Source organism: Lepidochelys kempii, chromosome 2 (assembly GCF_965140265.1).
Source record: "Lepidochelys kempii isolate rLepKem1 chromosome 2, rLepKem1.hap2, whole genome shotgun sequence".
Lineage (NCBI taxonomy): Eukaryota > Metazoa > Chordata > Testudines > Cheloniidae > Lepidochelys > Lepidochelys kempii.
In genome coordinates, this window is record NC_133257.1 from 62,025,596 (window position 1) to 62,052,365 (window position 26,770).

At 43.3% G+C, this 26,770-nt stretch overlaps 1 protein-coding gene across 1 annotated transcript; it reads right to left on the minus strand.

The window, feature by feature from the left end:
- Window positions 1-446: 446 nt before the first annotated feature.
- VXN (vexin) lies at window positions 447-26,770 on the minus strand. The gene is made up of 6 exons (XM_073330996.1): window positions 26,528-26,770; window positions 19,816-19,871; window positions 11,396-11,543; window positions 8,493-8,554; window positions 7,133-7,221; window positions 447-4,519 (listed from the first exon to the last, which is right to left on the minus strand). Exons 1-6 carry the CDS (start codon window positions 26,592-26,594, stop codon window positions 4,333-4,335), a joined length of 609 nt encoding a protein of 202 aa, XP_073187097.1. The 5' UTR covers window positions 26,595-26,770; the 3' UTR covers window positions 447-4,332.

A 26,770-nucleotide genomic window follows, 5' to 3' on the forward strand; every position in this document is an offset into this window, starting at 1 on the left:
AATACAAAATCTGGGTCCTGTACTGTTAGCTGCTAATGCATCTAAAGCAGCCGTTCTCAAACTTCATTGCACTGTGACCTTCTTCTGACAACAAAATTAACTACATGACCCCAGGAGGGGGGACCGAAGACCACTATCCTAGGCGGGGGTGGGGGGTGGGTGAAGGGGTGCAAAGCTGAAGCCCAAGAGCTTCTGCTGTGGGCGGGGGGCATGTACCCTTACCCCTGGGCAGTGGGGCTTGGACTTGGGCTTCAGACTTGCTGGGACCTAGAGCCAACACCAACCTTGGTGACACCATTAAAATGGGGTCACAACCTACTTCGGGGTTCCGACCCACAGTTTGAGAACCCCTGATCTAAGGTACCACAAGAATTGCCTATATTTTCCATGAAAGGTGTCCAATTTTTTTTAAAATAATCAAGAGCCACATGCTGCCATTTGCTACCTATTTGCTTTATTTTGTATGAAGAGGACATACTTTATTTCAATCAATAAAATAGATACTTGCTACGATACAAGAAATCACCACAGTACCTTTTGGAGTACAAATTAAATAACTTACACTGTTTGTCAGTCTCCCACTGTCACACAGATTGCAGTTACAAATTAAGAGAGAACATAAATACAACACATTTCAGATACAGTGACTGTTAGGTAGAGCATGTATTATCTCTTCTCCCCCATCCCCCTCTTCGCATACTGTTTAAAGCTATCATTTAACAGAAACAAATGCTAAAAAATAGACCTTTCAATAGACACATGTTTGATGCCTTGGCCTAGGGGCTAACTTAATGGAGCTGTATGGATCAGGTTACCAGATATGCAAGCATCACAAGCATTAGCCCTCTCTGTTTCCCCATGTCCTGTTAGTCTATCCTTACTAGTCAGGTGGTTTTTGTTGTTATCTTTGGATCAATCTAAAGAGACTAGATCAAAAAAAGGGAGCTCATAGACATAGATCCTGCAAATACGTATGCACATGCTTAACTTTATGCAGCCGAGTGGTCTTGTTGAGCTCTGTGAATACAATTAAGCATGTGTATGTTTGCTGAAGTGCGGCCTATGATAGTGCTTCCATGTGCACAGCTTAGGTCATTGTATGAAGTGGCGTGATGGGGAAATCATTGCAGAGCTGCTGGTGCCTTGTGGAAAAACTTGGGAAACAGTTCTAGTTTCCAGAATAAGTTATCGTTGTTTCTCTTTCATCGTCTTTTATTTCTCAGGGTATTTGCATTTTAATGGCTTGATCCTGCAAAGTGCTGAGCCCCCTCAACTCCCACTGAGGTCAACAGGATTGGAGGGTGATCATCTGATCAGTCCCTAGAAGAGTATAATTGTGTTAAAATATTAATTTGCTCCTCTTTTCTCTTCCTTAGCAGAAACCATCCTTATCTTTCTTTTAGACTGAGACCAAGTGTTGTCACAGAGGATTTTGACTTCAGTTGGGTTATAACGCCCATGAGTATTGCAGTTTAGGTGTGCAGCACTCCCCATGTACTAGATGCTTTATAAAGTGGATGTGCCTTTGCAGAATAAAACTTGTTTTCATACAAATCTCCTTAAGCCTAAGTGCTAATGGCATCCCCTGCTGTATGAAAGATGTGGAGGAGAGACTGCACTCAGCTTTCCTGAGCTATTGGCAATAGCTCTGCTCCTCCACAGCCATGGCCCATGATATAACTCCCGCACTGCCCCAAGTACAGGCATTAAGGGTATGGCTCAGAGGCTAGGGCCACTGCTACAATACTCCAGTGAGGATGCTCCTCTCTGGTTTACAGAACTTCTATAGCATAAACTGCTGTAGGTCTTTCTGTGAATAAGTTGCTTAGCAGCAATGTTCAGCCACAGACATCAGCACTGGAGACGTCTCCTCTCATTCAGCATCGGATGCCTTCTCCCAGTGCACTGACTGGCAACCCATCCTTTTAACACCTGGCTACTATCCTATTTCAGCAGAAAACATGGGCAGAGTCTGGACCTTTTGAGGCAGGGCTACAGGCTCTCTTCACATCTTACATGGAGCATGCAGAGAAATCTGCTTCTTTCCCATGTGGGGGATCCACTCTTCTGGACTGAGTCCATGTGTGGATCCTGGACCAGAGAGCATTTTGCTTTTAGTAAGAAAGAAAAAGCAAAGAGAAATGCAGGAAATATAATGACATATTAGGCTGAATTGTTTCTAAACAACGATTTTCAAAGTTTTCTAGAGCATTTATGCACCTCTTTCTAAAGGACGCAGCCGTGACGAAGGCCAGGTGCACTGGATAGCAGAGGTACTAGTTTCTCACTGTTAAAGCTTGATATAAGATCCTGGAGAGGGATCTGTCTATCTGCTGAAAAGGAAACACCTCGAGAGACCGTTTTTAACAAGCACTTTCAAGCTGCTTCATGTCTCTCACACAATCTTCTTAAAGACAATAGTTGTGATGGATTTGACCCGTTTGCTGATGGCTTAGTAACTTGACCTGTATATCGGTACTCTCTAGGTTGGATGGCCCTAAAAAGAATGGGGCGCTCTTACCACATTAGCTGAGGAGTGGGGTAGGGTGCGGTAGGGTGGGGAAGAGATGCTAGCTCAAGGCAGAGAAGGGGAGTTGCACAGTCCCCTGCACCACCTTATTTTAGCCTCTGGCTGTAGGAGTCATTCAAAGATTTAAAGAACTGAGGACATTTTTCCTCTAACAAATGCAAATGGGGATGTGTGTCTTACTTTTCAGCTGTCACATTTCCTTTATTAGGAATAGTCTGATCACATATTGCTGGCATTTGACATCATCTTTTTATCACTTTCTGATTCTGAGACTCTAGGCTGCCTTGATCTTGCCTCACGAGAGATGCTTGTAGAAATGTTTTTTAAAGTGTAGAGTTATGAATACATTCGTACAACTTTTTATTTAAAAGTAAGTTTTAGAGCATTAAGATTGAGATGCAAAAGCTCATCCTTGTAGGTGTTCATTTTGTTCAAAGGGTGGTGCGTGTCAGACAAATTCATGTTGGAGTCCTGCACTGGGACAAATTTAAATACCTTCATTCTGGCAAATGAAGGGCTTGATCCTGCAATAACCAACAGGAATATTAATGTGATTTAGGGCTGCAAGATTGGGCTCAGAATTTGTCATTCTTTCTTTCAATTTTTTCATATTTTCCTCTGGAAAAGAGAAAAGGAAACAAGGTCGGTAGCTCCTAAACTGAGAGAAATGCAGAGGCAGCAATTTTCCTCCATTTGCGCAATCCCATTAAAGTCATTAGCTAATAGCAGTGTTTCCAACAACTGGTACGTGGATTGGCACTGGTTCCTGTGATCTCCTTGATGCAGTTTAGAAAGGCAGGAAGCCGGTCCCTGGTATCAAAAAGGGTGAGAAACACTGGCTTATAGGATCAGGCCTCTTGAGAGCAAACCTACTTTAGTGAGTAGTCCAGTTGTGCAATCTATACATCCTTTCTTGCCTCCTAGCATCTCATGCACATGGTGAAATTTTCTGTAGCACAAGTTACATATTACAGTTATACCTAGCACTTGAGCAGGTTCTTCAGAACAAAGTGTCTGCATCTGATGTTCCATTGTTGGTACAGTTTGATCTGGACAGGAAATTTTAATAGACTGATTATTTGTCATGGATCAGAGTTTCAGTAAATGTGCACCTGGAAGTCACTCAGGCCCAGAGCCTCAAAGGTATTTGTAGGTGCCTAACTCCCATTGAAATCAGTGAGAGTTAAGTGCTTAAATAACCTCAGTTCTGTCTCGCCCTCCCTTTGTTTACTCCTGTCTCATAAACATCAAAAGTGAATAAAAATGTATTGGGGCATGTCCATCAGCAAAGTGTACGCGATTTAAGGTTTGGCTTTTAACTCCTGTACCTCAGAGAAAATGACATTGGGGTGGGCCTGAATTCAGTGGTGGCAGTGGTACAAAATGAACAGCCGGACTTGGCTTTAATGGCACATTGTAGTTGATTTGAGGTCTCATAGGAATATACAAAGCTTGTTGTAGGCTTTTGTCTTTGTGAATCTAAGTTAATTAGGATAGAACAAGTACAATGGTGAATGAGTCAACAGTAGCTTTAGCATTAGCAAATCAAAGGTGGAATCTGTTACAACTGTATTGGTATCAGAAATATTCCAATAAAATATGGCTGTTGAATTAGCTCACATTCACCTTTTTTCTCCATTATCCTTCCATCTTTCCAGGATAGGCAAATGCCCTGAATAGCACAAGTAATGGTATGCCTTCAGATATTCATCAACAGAGTTACAGTCATCCCTAGGGAAATCCTAAAGCATTCTGCCCTTGCTAAAGGAATATTCATCCTGCAATAGCAAAGCTGAGGCTTGTCAGTCAGCCTCAAAGGCACTGTTTGTTGCCCCCAGATATTCTGATTTCTTCTTGTGCTTCATCCACATTTTTCTCAGGATGCCAGGTGTTCCGCACAAGTTGTTGCCAGTCAAAGGTAAAGAGGCATCTGCTTCTGGGGCGAGGGTTAAGTCATGCTCAGTGTTCTTCCTCGAGTGCCTTTTATGGCTAGAGAACAAAGCAGGGGACACAAAATGTTTCTCTGTTGTGGCCCTTTGCCAGGTTCATTCACATTTTCAATGACTAACTAAACAAGCTGAAATAACCTTGCTTTAACATAAGGGAAAGAGCTGCTTAAACTGGGATGTAATTAAATTTGTTGTAAGTAGATCCCTCTTCCAGCCTCCCATTCTTTTGACTCTCTCTAACACTGACTCTCTGTGCCAAGTGAGCAAAATATGGATTAAATATAAATACAATTCAAATAGTGAAACTAACACTGCAAAACAGAGTGACAGCTGGACTGTATTTTGTGCAAACCTCACCTCTTCCTTTGACTCCTCTTTGACCTCATTGTTGTCATGTCTAGAGGCTTGATTCCACAAACCTCCCTGCTCATGACAGCAGTCCCAATGGGCTAGACTGAGCCTAGACACAGCCCCGGCTAAGGGCCAGCACGTGACTGGTCTGCCCCACAATTCCTTTTCTCCCCTCTTGCTCCAGGAGAAGTGACTGCAGCTCTGGAAAGAGTGCAGTTTATTTTCCTCTCGTGCCTGGCCTTCTGTTCAAATCAGTGAGAAGAGAGGCCCAGCCAAGGCTCTGCCCATTCCCTTCCCCTCTCTGCCTCCTCCTCATCCATTTATTTGCAAGGTGAAAGTATCCAGGGAGCAGGGGCTGTGCTCTGCACCTGACCCATAAGCAAGATCTTGATAGGCTAATGCCTGGTGGGGCCTTTACCCCCCCAATCTAGTCCAATTACTTCAATTCTATCGCTTCCTTGTTTGAATATTCTTGTGAGAGTTGGGGTTGCAGGATCACATCCTACATTATGGCTCAATCCTAAAAACACTAATGGATATAGTGTTTACTACTCCCCATTAAAGCCAATGGACGATGGGTAAGGTTATGTTTATGTCACGGAGGTCATGAAAATCACGGAATCCATGACTTCCAGAGACCTCTGTGACATTCTCTGTTTCAGCCCCAGGGGCTGCAGGACTCTGGAGCTGGCAGCCAGTGGGGCCCTGGCAGGGTTCAGACGACAGGGGCCCCCTACAAGGTTCCAGTGACAGGTGACAGACTCCTGAGGGGGCCCTCGGGATTCCAGCCATGGGTGACAGCCTTGTGCAGGGGAAGGGGAATGCCTTAGGCGAGCAGCTGGGATGTCCCGTTTTCAATTTGGGAAATATGGTCACCCTGCAGCTCCCAGCCGTTGTGGGTGGAGGGGGGAACCCACAGCTTCCACACACCACAGTGGCATGGGAAGCCATGCAGCAGCAAAAGTCACAGACAGGTCACCGCTTCCCTGAATTTTTGTTTATTGTCTGTGACCTGTCCGTGACTTTTACTAAAAAATAACCATGACAAAATCTTAGCCTTAACTATGGGTATGCCTACGTTGGAGCTGGAGGTGTAATTTCCCGCTCGAGTAGACATACACACACTAGTTCTGATCAAGCTAGCTTGCTAAAAATAAAGAGTAGTCTTAGCAATGTGTGTGATGGGAGGGGTTAACTGCCCTGAGTAAAATCCTGTCCAAGACTGTAGGTACATACTCAGGACAGCTAACCCCTCCCACCTATAGTGCCACCGTGGCTTCATTTCTATTTTAGCACACTAGCTTGATCAGAGCTAGCACAGGTATGCCTATTCAAGCTCGAATTCACATCTCCAGCTCCAGTGTAGACAACTCCTAAGTCTGGTGGTAAGCAGGTAAGCACTAGGCCCAGTTGTGTTTGTGACATCCTTAGATTGTAAGATCTTTGCAGCAGGCACCGTAGGCCAGATCCTCTGCTGATGTAAACTGGTGTAGCTCCATCTATTTCAGTGGAGATACACCAGAGGAGCAGGCCCCAGGTATATAATTTGAGTGTAAAGTGCTATGACATGTCTAAATAATGATGAGAATAAATATGGGCTGGTTGTTACTGCCTCCAGATACCAATGCATTTATCTGCATTAATCTCTGGTGTAACTCGATTGACAGATTAATTTACATGAGGTGTCCAATTGGCCCATAGGAGCCATTTTCTATTTAATATAATTATCTGTTTAGAAATATAAGGAAACTGCACTTTATAGTGCCTCAGTGCTTTGGGTTAAATTCTGCAGATGACTTCAGTCTGAAGTCGTGTAATCAAGGGGTCTGAAGTATGTAATCAAGAGCAGAACTTGGGCCAGTATCTACATGTAATGACCCTGTCTATTCCTTTTACTTTCTAAGGGAGACCTTGGCTTGAGTAAATTGGACTCACGATGACACACTAGTTAGATGTTTATAAATAATTACTCAGACATCACTAACTTTTTTCTAATTAAGCAACAGAAATTAAATTGACATATGTCCAACACTTTAAATAGCATTAAGATCTAAAATGCCTAGGTTAATAGTGCATAATCAAGAAAATAACACCTTAGGCAAATATTTTGGAAATTAATTACTCATCTACTATAGACCATTAAGGTTTATTACTCCAATCATGGGTAATTTGAAACTGACTTTTTGTTCGTGTGTGTGAATTGATGACCTACAGTCTGGGCCACCTGCTGTTTTTCCTTACAGACAGAGCCTTGAAGTCCCACTACACCAGGAGTGGGTGGATGTATTGAAAGGGGACTTACACTTCTGCAGAAGCACTGTCCTGTGTAGCTGGCTCTGTGACTGCAGCCCGTTTCACTGTGATATGGGTGACTGGGAATGCTGAAGGTTGCTAGGGAAGAAAAAGGTCATTAAGAAACTTTTACACATTTCTTTAATGAATGGGGACTGCAGGTTACTTGGGGACTTAAGGGGAAAGATTTTTAAAAATACCATAAATTGCTGAAAGGGAGAGCAAATTAAGGGCCTGATCACTGAACCCTTAACCACAAAATAATCCTTACTAATGTGAATAGTCACTTCAATGGAGGTGCTCTTGTGAGCAAGGATCACTCGTGTGAACAAGGGTTGTGAGACTGACACCTAAAAAACCCGGTAGGTTTCACTGCTTTTTTGGTAAATCATTTCTTCGGTACTGAGGGGCAACAACTCACCTGCTATTAGTGGGTGCAACTCCATATTGGGCCCTGACTGTGTCTGTAAAGTGGGGATAATGATCCTGACCTCCTTTGTGAAGCACCTGGAGACCTACTGATGAAAAGGGCTAGATAAGAGCGAGATATTATTACTACCGCTACTTCAGGCTACAACTAGAATGGCTAGTTTTCCTGAGGATGTTGGACTTAATTCACTGTGGTCACTATTACTTAGTGGCTCCACTTTTCTTGAACCAATTTATATGTGTCACATAGGATTAAACTGAGAAGACTAGATCTTCCTTTTTGTGTTTTCTAGGGTTGTTCCAAGAAGCAATCATTAAAAATGTCAGAAATTGCTTTTGCGAATCTAGTCCAATTTGACCAGTTTAAATGCAGGTAGGTGACGTGAATTTTGTATTGGGCGAAAGAGTAAATTCTCTATTCACTTTTTTCACACCATTCATGATTTTATAGATCTCTACCATATCTCTTTTCTAAGATGAACAGCTCAAATCTTTTTTAGTCTCTCCTCATATGGAAGTTGTTCCATAGCCTTGATCCTCTTTGTTTCCCTCCTCTGAACCTTTTCCAGTTCCACTATCTCCTTTTTGAGATAGGGCGACCAGAACTGGACATAGTATAAATCCATGATATGCCCACACCGTGAATACAGTGCAATTATCATATTTTCTATCTTATTTTTTATCTCTTTCCTAATAGTTACTAACATAGTCTTAGCCTTTTTGACTGCTGCTGCGCTTTGAGCAGAAGTTTTTCAGCGAGCTATCCACAGTGACTCCAAGATCACTTTCTCTGGTTGTAACAGGCATTTTAGAACTCATTATATATCTAGTTAGGATTATTTTTTCCAGTGTGCATTAGTTTGCACTTATCAGCATTGAATTTCATCTACTAGTTAAAGCACATCACATACAGGTAGCTGGTCTTACTGAATTTTACTTACAGAAGATTTTCCATCCGGCTGATTATCACAGGATTTTGATGACTCTTGTTCAGAAATTCCCACTGCAACGCATAATTAAGATGCTATTATTGGTAATTATTCTCCTGGACTTTATGTAATTAAAAAATTATGTGGAAAGATCCAGTAATTAGAGTTATAGTCCTATTGGATTTGACTATGGCCAATTACAAAGATCTATATCACAAAAGGGCTAACTACCTTTTGTTATATAGGAATGGGAGAACTTGGAATTTTTTAAGTAGACTTGCAATGCGGTAGGGCAAAATCACTCAATCTCCCATTCTTTGGCTTTTGAAATGGTAACTTCAGCTATTAACATTGGACCAAGCCTTCAGGTCCTTACTCCATGCTTCATTGTGCATGGCCTTGTGTGGGGGCAAAAAAGGAAGCTGCAAAGAGCATCTCCCCCTACCTCCCTCAATTCAGGCATTTCCATACTTTTGAGAGCTTCACTTTGCTACCTTAATAATGTTCTTTAAACATTGTTTTTGTGTGTGTATTTTTCTAGATTTATTTTTAAAAGCAAATAGTAAAAACAGAGATTCCATCATATTGCATCATATTGACCCGTATGTGGTTCATCAGCAGGGTTGGATCTCCTCCATTTGAGCTATGGCGCAACTGATAGCAGTAGTAGCTTGTCATCCTCTGTGTGGACCAGATCTAGGGGGGGTATGAGAGTGCAGATATTTGTTGATAGCAGAGGAATGGTGAGACTCAGGAATCTTGAGTTCCATTCCAGGCTCTGGAGGGGAGTGTGTTATGGTGGACACAGACACTTCTGCCTATTTCCCACAAGCTTGTCCCGGTCTGCTCCATACCCTCCAACCTGCCCCTCTCCTAGTCCTGACTCTTTTCCCATCCCTGACTCCAGTCTCATTCCCCTCACCTACCCAGTCCCAGTTTCCATTCCTCAGGCTTCTCATACCAGTCCCACTCTCCCTGCCTGCCAATCCTAGTACCCCTCTCCTGGCTCCTTGTTTGATTTCTCCCTCACCCTCGCCCCCACTGTCCCCCAGTCCTAGTCTCACTCCTCAGACTCCTCATCTAATCTGTGTCTCTGGCTCCTAGTCCCAGTCTCTTTGCCCAGCCACTCCCAATTCTTTCCCCACACTCCAGCTCCTTGTCAGATCTGGCTCATTCCCCACTTCCACCCTTCATTGGTTCCTAGTCCGAGTCTCCTTGCCCAGTCAGTCACAGTTGATCTCCTCTTGAGCTACTCATCCTGTCTGTGTTTCCAAACTCCCAACCAACTAGCTCTCAGTTCCCCATCATTTGCCTCAGTGGCTCCCAGTTCCAGTGTCCTTGCCCAACCAGTCCCAGCCTCCCCTTTCCCCATAATTGGCTCCTAGTTCCTGCCTCCCCGCCCCACCCCCTCTCCAGCTCCTACTCTCCTTGCCCAGCCAATACCAGTCAATTTCTCTCCACCTTTAGTCCCAGTCTCCCCAGACTCCTTGTTCCAATCTATTCCTTTCCCTCCTTACTGGCCCAGCTTTTGTGTCTTCTTCATTCAAATCGGATGCCGGCTCCTTCAAACTGAGGCTCACTGAGACTACAGGAGAGAAAGGCTCCCTGCTATCAGTTTGAGTGTTTGGCCTCATCTAGGCCTGAAGCACCTGTTACAAGGTAAGTCCTTCTGAGCCCCAGTAGCTCTGGGCTGGAGCATGCTCAGTCACTGTGGGGATGGTCACAGTGCATGTGCACCCCTGTCAGGCTTGAGCAGGCTCAGTGAAATCTAAGAAGTCTCTACTGATCATGTGTGAACTGTGTTTTTTCAAAGGCTTAGAACTTGGCCAAATTTGGGTGGATTGTCATGGGCGGGCTAAAGGCACTTTCATGACACAAAGGCCACCTCCCTGCCAAGTTTCATGACTGCTATAAAGCATAAGCTGTACAAAAAAAGAGTTGCAAGAATTTTTTTAACATTGGCAAAAAAATGTATTCTCAGAAACAGCTGACCTGTTTTGTACTTCTGGAGGAATTCTGCACCACTGCACATGCACAGAATTCATGTGCTGTGCAGATTTTTTTTCCGCAGAAAATACATTCTGCGAGAAAGGTACTGTGGTTATGCCTTTCACCCAGCAGGGGCCATTGTGGCACCAGAACAGAGAGCAACTGCTCATGAGCCAGCACCAGCTGTGGATAGGGAAGAGAAGAGGCTGCCTTCCTCACAGTACTCTGGCCATGGGGCCAGGTCAGGAGGCACAGGATATGGGGGGATGGACAGTGTGGGTCACATGGGGCTGCTAGGTGGTCACAATATGGGGTTCAGAAGGGCTAGTTGGCGGGACAGATGGGTGGAGGCTGAGTGGGGGAGCAGGGCCACATGGGGTTGGTGGGAGAGGTACCAGAGTGGGGGTGCAGGGCCACATGGAGATGGGGGAAGGAGGTGCAGGGACATGTGAGGATGGGTGGAGGAGGGGTGGGTGAGTGGGGGTGCAAGGACACATGCTCCTCCATCATCCCTGACTCCCTGAAGCCTTTGCAGTGCTCTTGATTGGTGCGGGAAATACATTTCTGTACTGTAGCTTAAATTAATTATTACTCAGAGTTCTCTATTAATATGCCTAGTAAGGAATCTATTTGTCAAAAAACATTTTCTGAATCTTTTTTGTTGTCTGTATTGTTATAGACATAGCTGTTTGTATTATTTTGGTAATTTATTTCAAAATACGTATCAACTGGCATGTTTACATTGTGTTATTGTGACAGATAAATATGCAGAATTTTGTAGAATTTTTCATTTTTTGGCATTGAATTTTTTTGAGATACCCATTTTAATGAAAACTTCATGAAACTAGAAGGCTGCAACATCAAATGATGTTCTGAGCAATCAGCACAGAGATGGCAGCATAATGAAGTCAAAGCCGAGGACTTACTGTGCTTGGTGGGACAGAATCTTTCCTGTTCATTCTGCAAGTGGCCAAAGTTCTGCACCGCATCTTTGTACAGGACTTGGGTGAGATCGCCTTGGCTTGGAAGCAAATCCTCTGTCCTGTAGGGCTGATAATCAGACACTGCTACCACCTACAGGAAAGAGACAAAACTATCCAATTACAAACGTCCTTCATTGGAGCTATGTATGACTGTAAGGCATTCAAGTCATTACATTGGAATCTCTATCATTGGTTCTGTTGCATTTAGTCCTTCAACCTGTTTCCCCATAAATGAAAGGGGAATATTTTGATTTTGAAGTGTGAGCATGAGGAATGATAAACATGTTGGAAAATGACCTGCATTCTCTTTGCAGTTGCAATATGTATGTGCATCTTCCCGTATTTATCTCAAGGGCTAAAGTGAACATTTAAAAAGTGACAACCGATTTTGAAAACAGTGGTTTTTGGATGCCCAACTTGAAACACTGTGGATATAATTCTCCGTAGTCTTGTACCTGGGGCAGTCTTCTTCCCAGTTCGTCTTCGTGCTCGGAGCATCCTCTTCACAGACTGCAGGGGTGTGCATGTGGCTGCTTGCTTTAGTGGCCCCTTGAAGAGCACAATGAGCTTGCTTTTGCTTGCAAGAGGTCAAAGGGGAGCTCAAAAGCTGGGCTGCCACAAGAGGGGTGAAGGCACACACCACAAGCCTGCACTCTCCCTAGCCATAGTCAGACACATTAGCCATTGCACCACTGGCCCCTGCACCTTAGGTTCTCTCTGGGATGGCCGCGCTGCCTATGTGAGGCAGAATGGTCGCATGAGGGGAGACCTTCGCACTCTCAGCTCTGCCTTCCTCTCTCAGAAGACCAGGAGAGAATGCAAGAAGAAAGGCATCAGCGGGCAAAGGAATAGGGAGGGTTTAAATTCTCATAGATTATTTCCCGGATTTCCCCCCCTACCCCGCATTTGGGGCTTCATGCTTCAACTACGCTGCTGGTGCTCAGAGCCTCAGCTCGGTGGCGCACTCCTGGGTTCCGGGCTTCAGCCCCATGGGATGTGCTGGAGGTTGGGGTCCCGGGGTTCCCCCATGAGGCCCTGCAGAGCCCCTGAAACTGGTACTCTGCTTCCCCCAGGCATTTGAAAATATTTACCTCCCTCCTGGATTGCATAGACAATCCAGGAAGTTGCATAGACAATCCAGGACGTTTTTGGAAAGCGTAGGGGACAATTTCCTGGCGCAAGTGCTAGAGGAGCCAACTAGGGGGGGCGCTTTTCTTGACCTGCTGCTCACAAACCGGGTAGAATTAGTGGGGGAAGCAAAAGTGGATGGGAATCTGGGAGGCAGTGACCATGAGTTGGTTGAGTTCAGGATCCTGACGCAGGGAAGAAAGGTAAGCAGCAGGATACGGACCCTGGACTTCAGGAAAGCAGACTTCGACTCCCTCAGGGAACGGATGGCCAGGATCCCCTGGGGGACTAACTTGAAGGGGAAAGGAGTCCAGGAGAGCTGGCTGTATTTCAAGGAATCCCTGTTGAGGTTACAGGGACAAATCATCCCGATGAGTCGAAAGAATAGTAAATATGGCAGGCGACCAGCTTGGCTTAATAGTGAAATCCTAGCGGATTTTAAACATAAAAAAGAAGCTTACAAGAAGTGTAAGGTTGGACATATGACCAGGGAAGAGTATAAAAATATTGCTCGGGCATGTAGGAATGATATCAGGAGGGCCAAATCGCACCTGGAGCTGCAGCTAGCAAGAGATGTCAAGAGTAACAAGAAGGGTTTCTTCAGGTATGTTGGCAACAAGAAGAAAGCCAAAGAAAGTGTGGACCCCTTACTGAATGAGGGAGGCAACCTAGTGACAGAGGATGTGGAAAAAGCTAATGTACTCAATGCTTTTTTTGCCTCTGTCTTCACTAACAAGGTCAGCTCCCAGACTGTTGCGCTGGGCATCACAAAATGGGGAAGAGATGGCCAGCCCTCTGTGGAGATAGAGGTGGTTAGGGACTATTTAGAAAAGCTGGACGTGCACAAGTCCATGGGGCCGGACGAGTTGCATCCGAGAGTGCTGAAGGAATTGGCGGCTGTGATTGCAGAGCCATTGGCCATTATCTTTGAAAACTCGTGGCGAACCGGGGAAGTCCCGGATGACTGGAAAAAGGCTAATGTAGTGCCAATCTTTAAAAAAGGGAAGAAGGAGGATCCTGGGAACTACAGGCCAGTCAGCCTCACCTCAGTCCCTGGAAAAATCATGGAGCAGGTCCTCAAAGAATCAATCCTGAAGCACTTGCATGAGAGGAAAGTGATCAGGAACAGCCAGCATGGATTCACCAAGGGAAGGTCATGCCTGACTAATCTAATCGCCTTTTATGATGAGATTACTGGTTCTGTGGATGAAGGGAAAGCAGTGGATGTATTGTTTCTTGACTTTAGCAAAGCTTTTGGCACGGTCTCCCACAGTATTCTTGTCAGCAAGTTAAGGAAGTATGGGCTGGATGAATGCACTATAAGGTGGGTAGAAAGCTGGCTAGATTGTCGGGCTCAACGGGTAGTGATCAATGGCTCCATGTCTAGTTGGCAGCCGGTATCAAGTGGAGTGCCCCAAGGGTCGGTCCTGGGGCCGGTTTTGTTCAATATCTTCATAAATGATCTGGAGGATGGTGTGGATTGCACTCTCAGCAAATTTGCGGATGATACTAAACTGGGAGGAGTGGTAGATACGCTGGAGGGGAGGGATAGGATACAGAAGGACCTAGACAAATTGGAGGATTGGGCCAAAAGAAATCTGATGAGGTTCAATAAGGATAAGTGCAGGGTCCTGCACTTAGGATGGAAGAACCCAATGCACCGCTACAGACTAGGGACCGAATGGCTAGGCCGCAGTTCTGCGGAAAAGGACCTAGGGGTGACAGTGGACGAGAAGCTGGATATGAGTCAGCAGTGTGCCCTTGTTGCCAAGAAGGCCAATGGCATTTTGGGATGTATAAGTAGGGGCATAGCGAGCAGATCGAGGGACGTGATCGTTCCCCTCTATTCGACATTGGTGAGGCCTCATCTGGAGTACTGTGTCCAGTTTTGGGCCCCACACTACAAGAAGGATGTGGATAAATTGGAGAGAGTCCAGCAAAGGGCAACAAAAATGATTAGGGGTCTAGAACACATGACTTATGAGGAGAGGCTGAGGGAGCTGGGATTGTTTAGCCTGCAGAAGAGAAGAATGAGGGGGGATTTGATAGCTGCTTTCAACTACCTGAAAGGGGGTTCCAAAGAGGATGGCTCTAGACTGTTCTCAATGGTAGCAGATGACAGAACGAGGAGTAATGGTCTCAAGTTGCAGTGGGGGAGGTTTAGATTGGATATTAGGAAAACTTTTTCACTAAGAGGGTGGTGAAACACTGGAATGCGTTACCTAGGGAGGTGGTAGAATCTCCTTCCTTAGAGGTTCTTAAGGTCAGTCTTGACAAAGCCCTGGCTGGGATGATTTAACTGGGAATTGGTCCTGCTTCGAGCAGGGGGTTGGACTAGATGACCTTCAGGGGTCCCTTCCAACCCTGATATTCTATGATTCTTCCGGACAGCTCCAGCTGCATTTAAGCCCTGATTCCAAGGATGCCAATAGCCGTAGGCCTCTTGCTGCTGCTCAGTCACTACTGGCCCTCCTGTAGCTACTTCAATCTCCCAGTCCCCCTGTAGCAGCTACTCACACTCTGCAAACTCCCAAATGTGGTGCCCACATATTAAGTGGAGTTTGATGATAGGAGCACATTATCCACACTCTTGAGGATCTGCATCAGCTATTACTAAGGTGCATGCAATCCAAGCTGTAACAAAACCCTGGATGGTTTGGAACCTGGTTATTGGAGGCCCATCACACACTGCCATAATTTGGTCAGCAGAGACACTCAGACTGCACCATTATCAATTGGATGAAGCTGCTGCTGGCAGGACATTCTCCATTCAGATCCTCAACTATGGGATTTTGCTTTCCTCCTTGCTCTGCCAGAGGCCAGATGTATTAATTTTAGGGCACTCTGCAAAGCCCATCTTTTCTTCCTGGCCCTTGGGACAGGGTAGGGAGTGGATTGCTCTCCCCCTTGATGTATGACAGAGGATGTCACACCCTTTTGTCAGACTGGAGGAACTTCAGTTCCTTTGCTTTGAAGTTGGCCTTGAGAGGGTGTCTTTGGTAAGTATGATGCTAGTTGTGAGGGCAAGAAAGAGTATGTGATAGGTTCTGATTTATGCAATTTATGACATGCAGGTGGATTGCTGCATCTGCACAGAGCCTCACTGACTTCAGGAAAGCTTTGTGTAGGCCCAGCAGTACACCTGTGCCTTGTAAATTTCAGGCTTCCATGTGTACATGGGTAAGTGGTTTGTTTTCAACTCTGTGCTAATCGTAGGATGTATTTATTTAGCCCTGTTACCTATGTTTTTTAAGATTTCTAGTTATATTAGGGACAAGAAGCCTTCAGGCATGAGGAACCATAGCAATAAATTATAACATTTCTGTCACACTAACTCAAATGTAACAGCATAACCCTCTACTGAACATTCCCACATACGCATACATTTGTTTGCTACATCTAACTAATAGCAGTACATTTTCACAGTTCCTTATCTCCTAATGCGTAATTTCATCATGACTGGGACTACCCAACGTGTTACTATAAGAAGTCAAGATGTAGGTAGGCCAGGAAACCAAACCTGTTGCAGCCCAGTTTAGATCTAAACAAGATTTGACACTGGTTTAGGTCATCAGGAACATGTTGGGTAAATCACATAGATTATTTTAAAATCACTTTTCTTTGCTAGATGTAACAGTAAATCAAAAGCTATGTGGGTTTTGAAGTTATTCAGGTGAATTGCCAATTATTGGCAGAACCATCCACATCAAGTAGCATTACTAAGCTTCTCTCTAAATATTTGATTACTGTTTTTACTATGCTTTACTGGGTTACCCTGTTCCCATGCTCCTGAATTCAGAGGCCAATTTTCACCGACTTCTGTTACTGAGTTCAACAACTGGTAGTTATGGTTTAACAGCAGTGAGGCAGTACACAGTGGTGCTGTCTCGTAGCGCCGGTGTTAAAATGAGCTTGGAACCAGTATGAAAAAATGGGCAAGGTAGGATTGAGGCGTGTCGCACAATAATGTGCGGGCTATAGCAACAACACACAAAAACACTCTTGGAATGAACAAACAGCATTCCCATTCCAAAGATCCAAGCAAACAAACAAAGGTGAAGCAATTAATTACATGACTTTGATTGTGATTTTGTAGCTTAGCCTCTAAAGAATTATGCAGTCAATGGAAAAATGTCATATTTTATGAGCTACGTTCTTGTCACTGTGCAGACTAGGCACTAATTTTAGCAGTGGAAGTGCTAGAGTGTACAGCAATATTTGCCACTTTTTTTGCCATGTAATCAAATGTCAGTTTCAATCAAGACTATTTTTCGGTATTCAATCAAGATAATTCCAGTCAACATTTTGGGGGAGGAAGAAGGGAGAATGGGAGGAACAGATGAGGGGTGTCCTATAGTGAAAATGTAGGAAGGTCAAAAATGAGCATATTGAGGGAACATTTGAATTTTTAAATCATGAGTCTTTTTGTTAATTTCCATGATTGCCCTCTTGGAAAGGATTAATTTTAAAGTGACTGAGGTTACCTCACAAGGTCAGTCACATGAATGTATAAATCACTTAATACAACACTGGCATGCTCCAGTGCTGCTGCTATGAAAGAACCTGGCAGGTTTCCAGATTGCTTGCTATTTTTGCTCTTGTCTGAGATTAAATTTGTGCATCCACTCAGATTACCAGGGTAGAGGACCTCATGCCACCCAGGCAGAGCTACAACGCTAACAGTAGGCAGATGTACAAATGAAAAAAATATAACTACTCCTTTTCTTTGTATGGAAGAAAAGTTGACCATCACAAATATCCTCAAAGGCTCGTATTTTCCAGCACGTGCAATGCTATTGGATGATTACACATTAGTCAGCTGCACTAAACTGAAGCATGGAAATCAACAATTACAAGGTTTGTGTGGTTAGTTAGTTATTTTTGAAAGCCCAGTTTATGTCCTTATTTTCAGTGCATAGACTATCCTTGTGCTGTGGTGCTCTGATTGTAAACACCGGGATCATCAGCACTGACAAAAGAGGACAATCAAGAGGATTATTCTCTAGGAGTGGAAGAAAAAGAAACTATAAATATGTACAAGATTTCTTTTAAAAAGTGACAAGACAGGCACACACAGCTCAAATTAAATGTTGCAGAAGTCACTGCCTAATAGTAGCGATAAAGGTATAATGAGATTATAATGATTATGCTAAAGGATAAAAATAGCTGAACAGGATTATGACTAGAGCTGGTAAAAAGTTTTCTGTCAGAAAATGCTGATTTGGTAAAATCAAAATGTTTTGCAGGAATGTCTTGATTTTGTCAAAAATTTCAACAGGCGATTACCTAAACATTTCATTTTAATCAGGTTTAAACTAATTTAGATGTATTTTGTTTTGACTTTAGCATTTCAACTTTAATATTGTATATTAGTCAAAACAATGAAGTTCAAATGAAATGGTAAAGTCCAAATGCAGTATGTCACAATGTTTTGTTTCCTGAAAAATTCTGAGATTTCAATGTTTTTGTCCTGATTTAGGACAAAACCAAATTTTGAAATCTCTGAATTTCCCATGGAGTTGAGATTCCATTTTTCTGGCCATTTTAAATTATGATTTAGGATTGTAGGAATGAATGTTTGAGAATGTTTTTACTCATTCAAACACCTTGAGTGTAAACTTTCTGCTGGGACTGATCTTTTTGAGGTTCGTGTTCCATTTAAGACCTTCCCATTAAGATCTATGAATGCAATGGGCTGACTGAGCAACCAAAAATAGGCACTGGGATTGGAAGGAATGTAGTGTGATGGTGTTTTCAGTCCATTGATAGGTATGTGACACAGCAGAGGTAGGGAGGATTCCTGAAGTAGAGAGTGGAGCCTGCTGACTCTGGAGCATAGAGTGAGAGAATAATCCAGAAGGGAGGGAGCAGCCAGGGAACTGGAGAAGAATGTCTGTGACAATGGAAGATGGTGGTGAGAGATTTCTATGTAGGGAGCTCTGCAGAAGAAACAGGTCTGTGGCAAGCACAAATACCTTCCAGACAAAGTCTCAAAGCTGATAAAGAGGGGTCTAGATAGAATGAGAGAAAGATGAGGCAGAACTGTCAAAGAAAGAGCAAGAAAGAAAGACAATAAAGGGTCTTGGAGGGCATTATGACCTGGCTAGATGGATTTTGGCAGGGCAAGGGAGGGAAAAGGGGGCCCTAAGACAAGAAAGCCAGGCCCAAATAGCTGAGCCAGAGTATCCGAGCCTGCCAAATGGCCTTTCACAGGGGCTAAGTCTAACACTTATGTTATTTCCACTGCAGCAGTGCGGAGAATATGCACTCAGGATTGGGGCCCACAGGAGCTGTACGGACACATAAGTAGACACAGTCCCTGCCGTGAAGAACTTACAGGCTAATTAAGGGAAAGCTGCAACAAATGAGTGTAATAAACAGTAGGAGGGAAAGGAGAAGTGAGGATGAGGACAGGATCACACATCTGCACAAGCTCACTATTTAAGCTTTTGAAAAGTTAAAAAGTTTAATAACTAACTGCTCGGACTCCTTTGGGTTCACTTGTTAGCTCTCCTTCACGCCCACACAAGGGAGTCAAAAGGTATAAGGAACCCCACTACTTCCTTGCATGGGCTATCCGGATTGGTGGAGCTTTTGTGTGTGTGTGTGTGGCGGGGGAGGGGGGAGGATCAACTGCTGTCAGACTGTTGCTCTCTTTAGCAGTTGGGTGAGGAGTGAGGTAATCAGGAGTGGGGGAGTGGGCACAGCCTTGGCTCCAACCCCCAATGCACAAGTCAATGCTCTCAGTGTACAAACTAATGGTCCAGAACTGGCACAGAGGGAAAAACAAGCTGTGCTAGCAAAAAGGGCTGGCACAGATTGCATCACCCTGGATCAAGGGGGAAGTACCAGACTGTAAGTCTCAGAGGGAGTCACAGGCTGGTTCCTGAGGTGAACTACCCTCCCAGCTCCTTCAGACAATCATTTTCTGACAAGATATTAAGTCATTAATTTTGTTATAATTAAATTAATTTAATAAATTTAATTTTTAATAAATTTAAATTAATTTTGAATAATTTTGCTTGAAAAACAAATCTTTTTGAAGAGTTCAAAAAACCTTTTTCTAAATACCTGCAATTTTCCAGAAATGTTCTAAAAGTTTTCCCCAGCTCCAGACGCCATTTCAGTTCTATGCTCCCCATGCCCTGACCTGGAAAGGTCTGCTTTCCCATTTATGAGATTTTCAAGGAGAAGTTAAGTCAACTTGAATACAAAAAAATGGATATTTTTCTTACTCTCTTTGTTCGGATGTGTTGCGTGCTTTTGGCTTTTCTTCTAGCTGGACTACATGCTGCAAAGAGAAGGAAAGAAACACAATCAAAGTGCAATAGTGGTTGACACGAGAGATGACAGCTTCAGACATGGATGTATATTATAAATTATTTAGGATTTTGTTGATTAGCAATAGAAACTGGAAAATCTCAGGTTGGTGTAATTTGTTATGAGATCATCAAAAAGGCAAGCACAATTTATTTGAAATGTCATTACCAGCTCTGATGCTGTGTCTTTGTAACACCAACAGACCGCGGATGTTGGCGGGCAGGATCAAACCTGGGGCCTCTGGAGCTTAGTGCATGAGCTACAAGCCATATGACTCTTAGTGAAAGCTGGAGAGCAGACTCATTATTCTCTCTCTCTAAGTGGTCTCAGAGCCACTAGATGGGACAGAACACCACACCCAGGAGGAGTGTGGGTTACACCTTCACTCTGCCTACAATAGTGTGCAGTGCTAGGATAAGTTTCTTGTTCCACTGAAAGAACAATGGGGTATCAGGCATAGCTGGCAACATAGGAATTGTGTTTTGATGGCTGTTTGATGACAATATTTGTGATTGTCTTGAAACGCCATGTAATTACATGAGATTCTTGGCTTTCCTTTAAAAAAAATGTAAATTTCTAGCTCTTGTAATTCAGGAGAGAAGCTGGAAAAAATGTGGCCACAATGCACCCAAAAGACTCAAAAACTAGAAGATAAATAAAAAGAACCCAAAAGGTGGCATTAGTAATATCTCATGTAACTATTTTTAAGCCAATGTCATGATTTTTTTAAATTGGGATTGGCAAGGCTGTAGCAGTGATGTTAGGTGAAATATGCACTTGAAAATAGTTTGTGCACATTCCTTTTACTCATGAAACTTAGGAAGCAGATGCAAAGGCTCTATAGTAGTAGATGGAGCTTCTATCTTAAAACAAAAAAACTTCAAATCCAGACTCCAGCGAGAAACTGCTGAATTGGAATTCATTTGCAAATTGGATACTATTAATTTAGGCTTAAATAGAGACTTGGAGTGGCTAAGTCATTATGCAAGGTAGCCTGTTTCCTCTTGTTTTTTCCTACCCCCCCCCCCCCCAAGATGTTCTGGTTTAACTTGGATTTTAACTTGAAGAGTGGTCAGTTTGGATGAGCTATTACCAGCAGGAGAGTGAGTTTGTGTGTGTATGGGGGTGGGGGGGATGTGAGAACCTGGATTTATGCAGGAAATAGCCCAGCTTGATTGTCATGCACATTGTGTAAAGAGTTGTCACTTTGGATGGGCTATCACCAGCAGGAGAGTGAATTTGTGTGGGGGGGTGGAGGGTGAGAAAACCTGGATTTGTGCTGGAAATCACTTTAGATAAGCTATTACCAGCAGGACAGTGGGGTGGGAATAGGTATTGTTTCATATTCTCTGTGTATATATAAAGCCTGCTGCAGTTTCCACGATATGCATCTGAGGAAGTGAGCTGTAGCTCACGAAAGCTTATGCTCTAATAAATTGGTTAGTCTCTAAGGTGCCACAAGTCCTCCTTTTCTTTCTCCAAATGAAGCTGATTTTCTTCAAGGAGGAAACGGGGTAATGTGGCTCTCAAAATCTACAATGCTTTTACTTGCATCAAATGCCACCCAGGGGAAGACCTTCAATTCAAGTGACCTCTGCAGAGGAAACACAACCTCTTGCTTTCTTCTAATTGGGAAATAAAAGCAAGAGGGGACATTGCCTGAAAAAAAACATCCCTCTCAGATTTTAGGGTCACTGTGTAGCTGCCATATTGTGAAGTTCTCATTCATTAGAGCTGTGTGAATAGTTCCTTTCAAACTTTACCTGGTTTCATTACCCAACTGACACAGCCCAAGCTTAAAGACATTTTTGGAGAGGGCCCAGGCCCAGACTCAAGTAAACATGGGCCAGTTTATAGTTTTATATGGAGACGAGAGGTAGGTTTGAACGGTGGACTTCAGAGCCAGGTAATCTAGCTGTGCTGATGGGACATATTTGTGACACACTCTACCTCCAGAATGACGCCTTGTAACCCCCATATTCATCATTCATATATTGTTGTGATATTTTGTACAAAGCATGCCATGTAAGGTATCATATGAAAAGTCATGATCTGCTGAAACCCATTGTTCTGTCCAAATATGTCTATCATTAATGTGTATAAAGTTATGAGATTGTGCTGTATGGTTGTTACTGAAACATGTTGTAAGTTTGATAGTGGCATGCAAAGGCTCCCTGCCCAGATGGGTGTTGACCACCCATTAATCAACTCAACTATCCAAGCACCACACAATGGGAATGGCTTGATTACTGTGACTTGGGGGTTGCTTGATCACTGTGACTCAAAGTCCACCAGGACATGCCTGGGCTAGTGTCTGCCAGGCACATGGGCCAAGGGTATAAAACAAGGGACAGTAGCATCATGTCTTAGCCTTTCTCTTCCCGCACCTATGCTGGACACAACTGGGATGCCAAGAAGACAAAGATCATCAGAGAAGACTGGTCCAGGCTTCAGGGGGAAGTCTGTGCATTAAGGACGGTAACATCCAGGGGGTGAGAACATTGCTTGATCTAAATACTGCCTAGTGTAATAAGGTTTAAGATTTAGATTGTGCACTTATTTTTATTTTCTTTGGTAACATCTCTGTGCTTTTATGCCTACCATTTATAATCACTTAAAATCTATCTTTCTGTAGTTAATAAACCTATTTTATATTTACCTAAAACAGTGTATTTTGCTTGAAGTGCTAGGGAATTCTCAGCTCAGTTACAAAGGCTTGTGTGTGTCCTCTCCACATTGAAGGAGGGATGGGCTGGGTTATAAACTTACACTGGTCAGGCTTCTGACCAGGGCAGAATGGTACAGCTCAGGGGTGAAAAGTCAGGGAGCTGGGGGGAATTGGCTGATGCCTTTCTGCTTGTGATTCATGAGAGGCTTTGGGTGTTTTCATGCAATCTAGCTGGGTGTGGGGCTCCGCCTGCTGTTGTGCTGAGTGATGACAGCTCCTGGTGGGGTTTGCTGCTTGTCACTAGCAAAGCATTGTGAGAGCCCAGGCGGTACCTCCGTTCCAGGTTGTACCCCAGGGATCCCATCACAATATTAATGACTTTTTATTAAGCTATGAAGATATATACATTATTGCCCCTTTGGCTTGAGCAGTTAACTACTATTCTGGGTCTAGCTGTATTGTTTCTGTTCAGAGAGAAAACTGATGGTACGAGAGCGATTTCTTTGCTGCAATCCCTTTTATTTGCAAAAAACATAGACAAGTCCTGTTTCCCTGAACACAGTGGAAACAAGGAACAGCAGGCAGTGTCCTTGCTTACAATTCTAAGCCTGCCTGTTCAGCCAGCACTCTGTCCAAAAGAAACTCTCTTTCTTGGCTTCATCTCGGAGCCATGCTACCCCATGCTTCTCTCACTGCTGCTTGCTTCTGCCACTGATGCACAAACCTGCAATCCAGTCAATGCCCTTGTGTTTTTGCCATCCATTCCCAGAGAAACCCCTCTTATTCTCCCTGAGTTATTTTGTACTCAGGAGTTCCATGTGGCCAGTGCTGTGGGTAGTGGCTTCTATACTTTCAGCTATATTAGTGCGTAAAGGAGCTCAATTGCTTCTTCCATTTAGGCAGAATGGAAGGCAGCTAGCATACCCATCTGCTTCAATTAGGGCTTTGCTTGCCCATAGATCAACGACGTGCTTGCTGGTAGCCACCAACATCCTCCAGCACAACAGTATATTTAAGCTGAATAACTGTGTGGTCTTGTGTTTCCTCTCCCCATCCCCTTCTTGTGACTTGTTGCCTTTCTTTGTATCTTTAAAGCTAGATTGTAAATTCCCTGGGCCAGGTTTGGTCCCGGTCTTACTCCCTGTGCTGTAAAGTGCCTAGCACACATTTGAGTGTTGTGCAGTAATTAGGAATAATTAATCATTTCTACATCATTCAGAGGTGCAGGATTTGGTGTTCTGGTTCAGGTCCATTACAGAGACAGGTGGCAGGTTGCAGCTGCGAAGTTCAGATCCAGATCTTAATCCAGATCCAAACTTTGAGACTGGGGGAGTCATAGGGTTATACGAGCCTGCAAGATTCGGCGAGTCTAACTCCCTGTCAAGATGCAGAATTTGTTGTGTCTAAGCTGTCCAAGACAGATGGCGATCCAGCCTCCTTTTGAAAACCTCAAATGAAGGAGCTTCCACAACCTCCCTAGGCAGTCTGTTCCATTGTCCAACTGTTTTTACAGTTAGGAAGTTTTTCCTAAACTTTAATCTAAATCTGTTTTGCTGTAGTTTGAGGAGGTTTTGGGGCAAGCGTTTCTGTTCCGGCTTAAACTCTGGTCAAAACCAAATGAAGCCTGCAGTTTTGGATGGTTTGTTGCAAAATCAGGTGTAACTCTTAATCTCCAGTTGAGTTTTACTTTGAGTTCTTGGGATCATTCAAATTCAGGGGTTACCAACACAAATTAACATTTGTAAGGCGCTTTGAAGATGTGTTAACTCTAGGTATTATAATTTGACTAATGAATCATTTAATGCAATGATTCTGGCTCTCTCTATACTACTATGAGGTATCGTTAATATTGGACGCTCATCTCCCATTAATAATACTTTGCTCTTACACAGAGTTTTTCATCCAATAGTCTGAAAGGGCTTTGCAGAGATGAATGTGTCTGACCATGCAAAGTTTACAGAGAGGGAAACTGAGGCATAGTGAAGTTAAGATCAAAGCTTTCAAACTTGAGTGCCTAATGTTGGGCACCTAGACTCATATTTAGGCCCTTAAATAAGTGGCCTAATTTTAGAGGTGCAGAGGACCTGCAGCTGCCACAGAAAATCAGGCCACTATTTAGATGTCTTAATATGGATTTAGGCGTCTAACTTTAGCAACCCAAGTTCAAAAATTTTGGCTTGTATTATGTTTCCATGGTTATACAGCAAGACAGTAGCAAAGGCAGGACCCTGACTTCCAGGTCCATGCTCTAAACTCTAGACAATACTGCCTCACTATAACACATGGTGCTTGCTCACTTGGCTCACTACACTGAGCATGTACCCCCAATGTAAGAAATAGTTACAGGTAAGTATAAAACGTGACACAGTGCTCAGCTGCGGGAGGGGGCTGTATAAGCATCAGTTAAAATAATACACATGCCATTAAGCGGTTATGGCTCCAGTTTTGCCAAGTTCATGAAGTGGGAAGGAATTCATAGGCATCCCTACAACCTTTTGCCTGGTGAGGTTTATATTTGAAAACAGTGCAAGAGGGGGACAAAACCAACTGAAAAGAGTGGAGGGGATTTTCCATTAATGATATAAATAAGCTATGACTCGTTTTTGAGCCCAGAGGTGTCCAATGAAATGAACAAACAAAAAACCCCACACGCAAGCCTAGATTTCACTGGGTAAGTGATGACTAAATTCACTGATGCCTTACAAACAAAACACTTAATTAAAGATGGGGGCAGAAAAGTTTAACTGATAGAAAAATTACCCATGTCTCTCAGGGCAGTTAACCTATTTAATGTTTTACTGAACAGTGCAGGGTAGTGTTGAGTTTCCATATTTTCTCTAATTTGGGGAAATGTTTTGTTATTTGAATTATGTTGCTGATGCCCAGATACTCCTTGGTGAGTGCCTGATAAACATGTGTAATGATAATAACCTCGCACATTTCATCTTATTTGTGAGCCACTGGCCAAATCATTGCGTGTGTTCTGCCAATGTAAGCAGCAATCAGCCTACATGAGCTGAGGAAAGGAACTGCATGAAAGGGAAGTCACAGCACTGGCAAACATAGAGCTACTTGAATAGCCATTGAAGTATGAGTGAATCATGAAGCTAGACATTAGTGACCCACTTGCACAGGAATACGACAGCAGTGAAAACGGTGGAGAGACCATTGTGAACATATTTTTCTTGATGGGATATAAATTCTAGCAGAAACATGCTTCTGTAATTTGCCTGCTAAAAGGATGTTTATGTGAATGAGTCACAGAATTTAACAGATGAAAACAGTTACAATGCTGGCCACATCAGTGCGTCTATTCATGTTGTGGAAATAAGCAGCAGAGTGCCTACGTTTACAGCTTGCAAGTGCAGATTAGATCTGTCCCCCTTCCCCACCCCAAAAATAGTTTTTCATGCTTTTATCTGGCTTCTTTTGGTATAAGCAGTTACTGAGTTTAAACTATGTTGTTCAATCAAATGGATACTGTGTTTTGTCTGGTATTTATTCTTCAAATCACCAGATGTAATTCATGTTAATACACATTCATTCCTAGGACATGATTTTGGAAATGTTCCCCTTATTGATCCAGCAGACACTTGCTCAATATATAGCCAGTTCCGGTGAGCAAATAATTCTTCATGGAATTACATTGTTATTTTCTATGTCATAAATCAGCCCTACTGTTTTGAGCTATGCCTTATTGATCACCTATTCAGAATATAAACAAAATCACATGGCATCAAGAACATTCATCTCACATTTTTTCCTGTGGAAATATTTCACGTCGACATTGTCCAGGCATCTGCATCCATTAGCTTCAGAACAACTAGAGAACACAGAAGTGCAAGTACAATACAGTAGAACAAAGAGATGAGTTTATCACTTGAAAGGATTTCTCTACTGGTAAAACATTTTAGATAAACGACAGCACTGTCTGTTACTCTGCTTTAACATGTACTCACATTTGGATGAAATCACAGTGGTGAAAACTTCTAAATTTTCATCGCTGCAGCTGTAAATCTGGTGCATTTTTCACCTCTCTCTTCTGACTGCCTATCGGCTTCAGGCAACTGCTCTGAACTTCTGGTAAATAGGTTTCACTAATCCAATCTGGCTCTGTGATCATTGTCCAGGTCTACAAAAGACAGACTGATGCTGTGATCTCATCTCATTCCATATTCTTAATTGCAACATTTTCTACTACC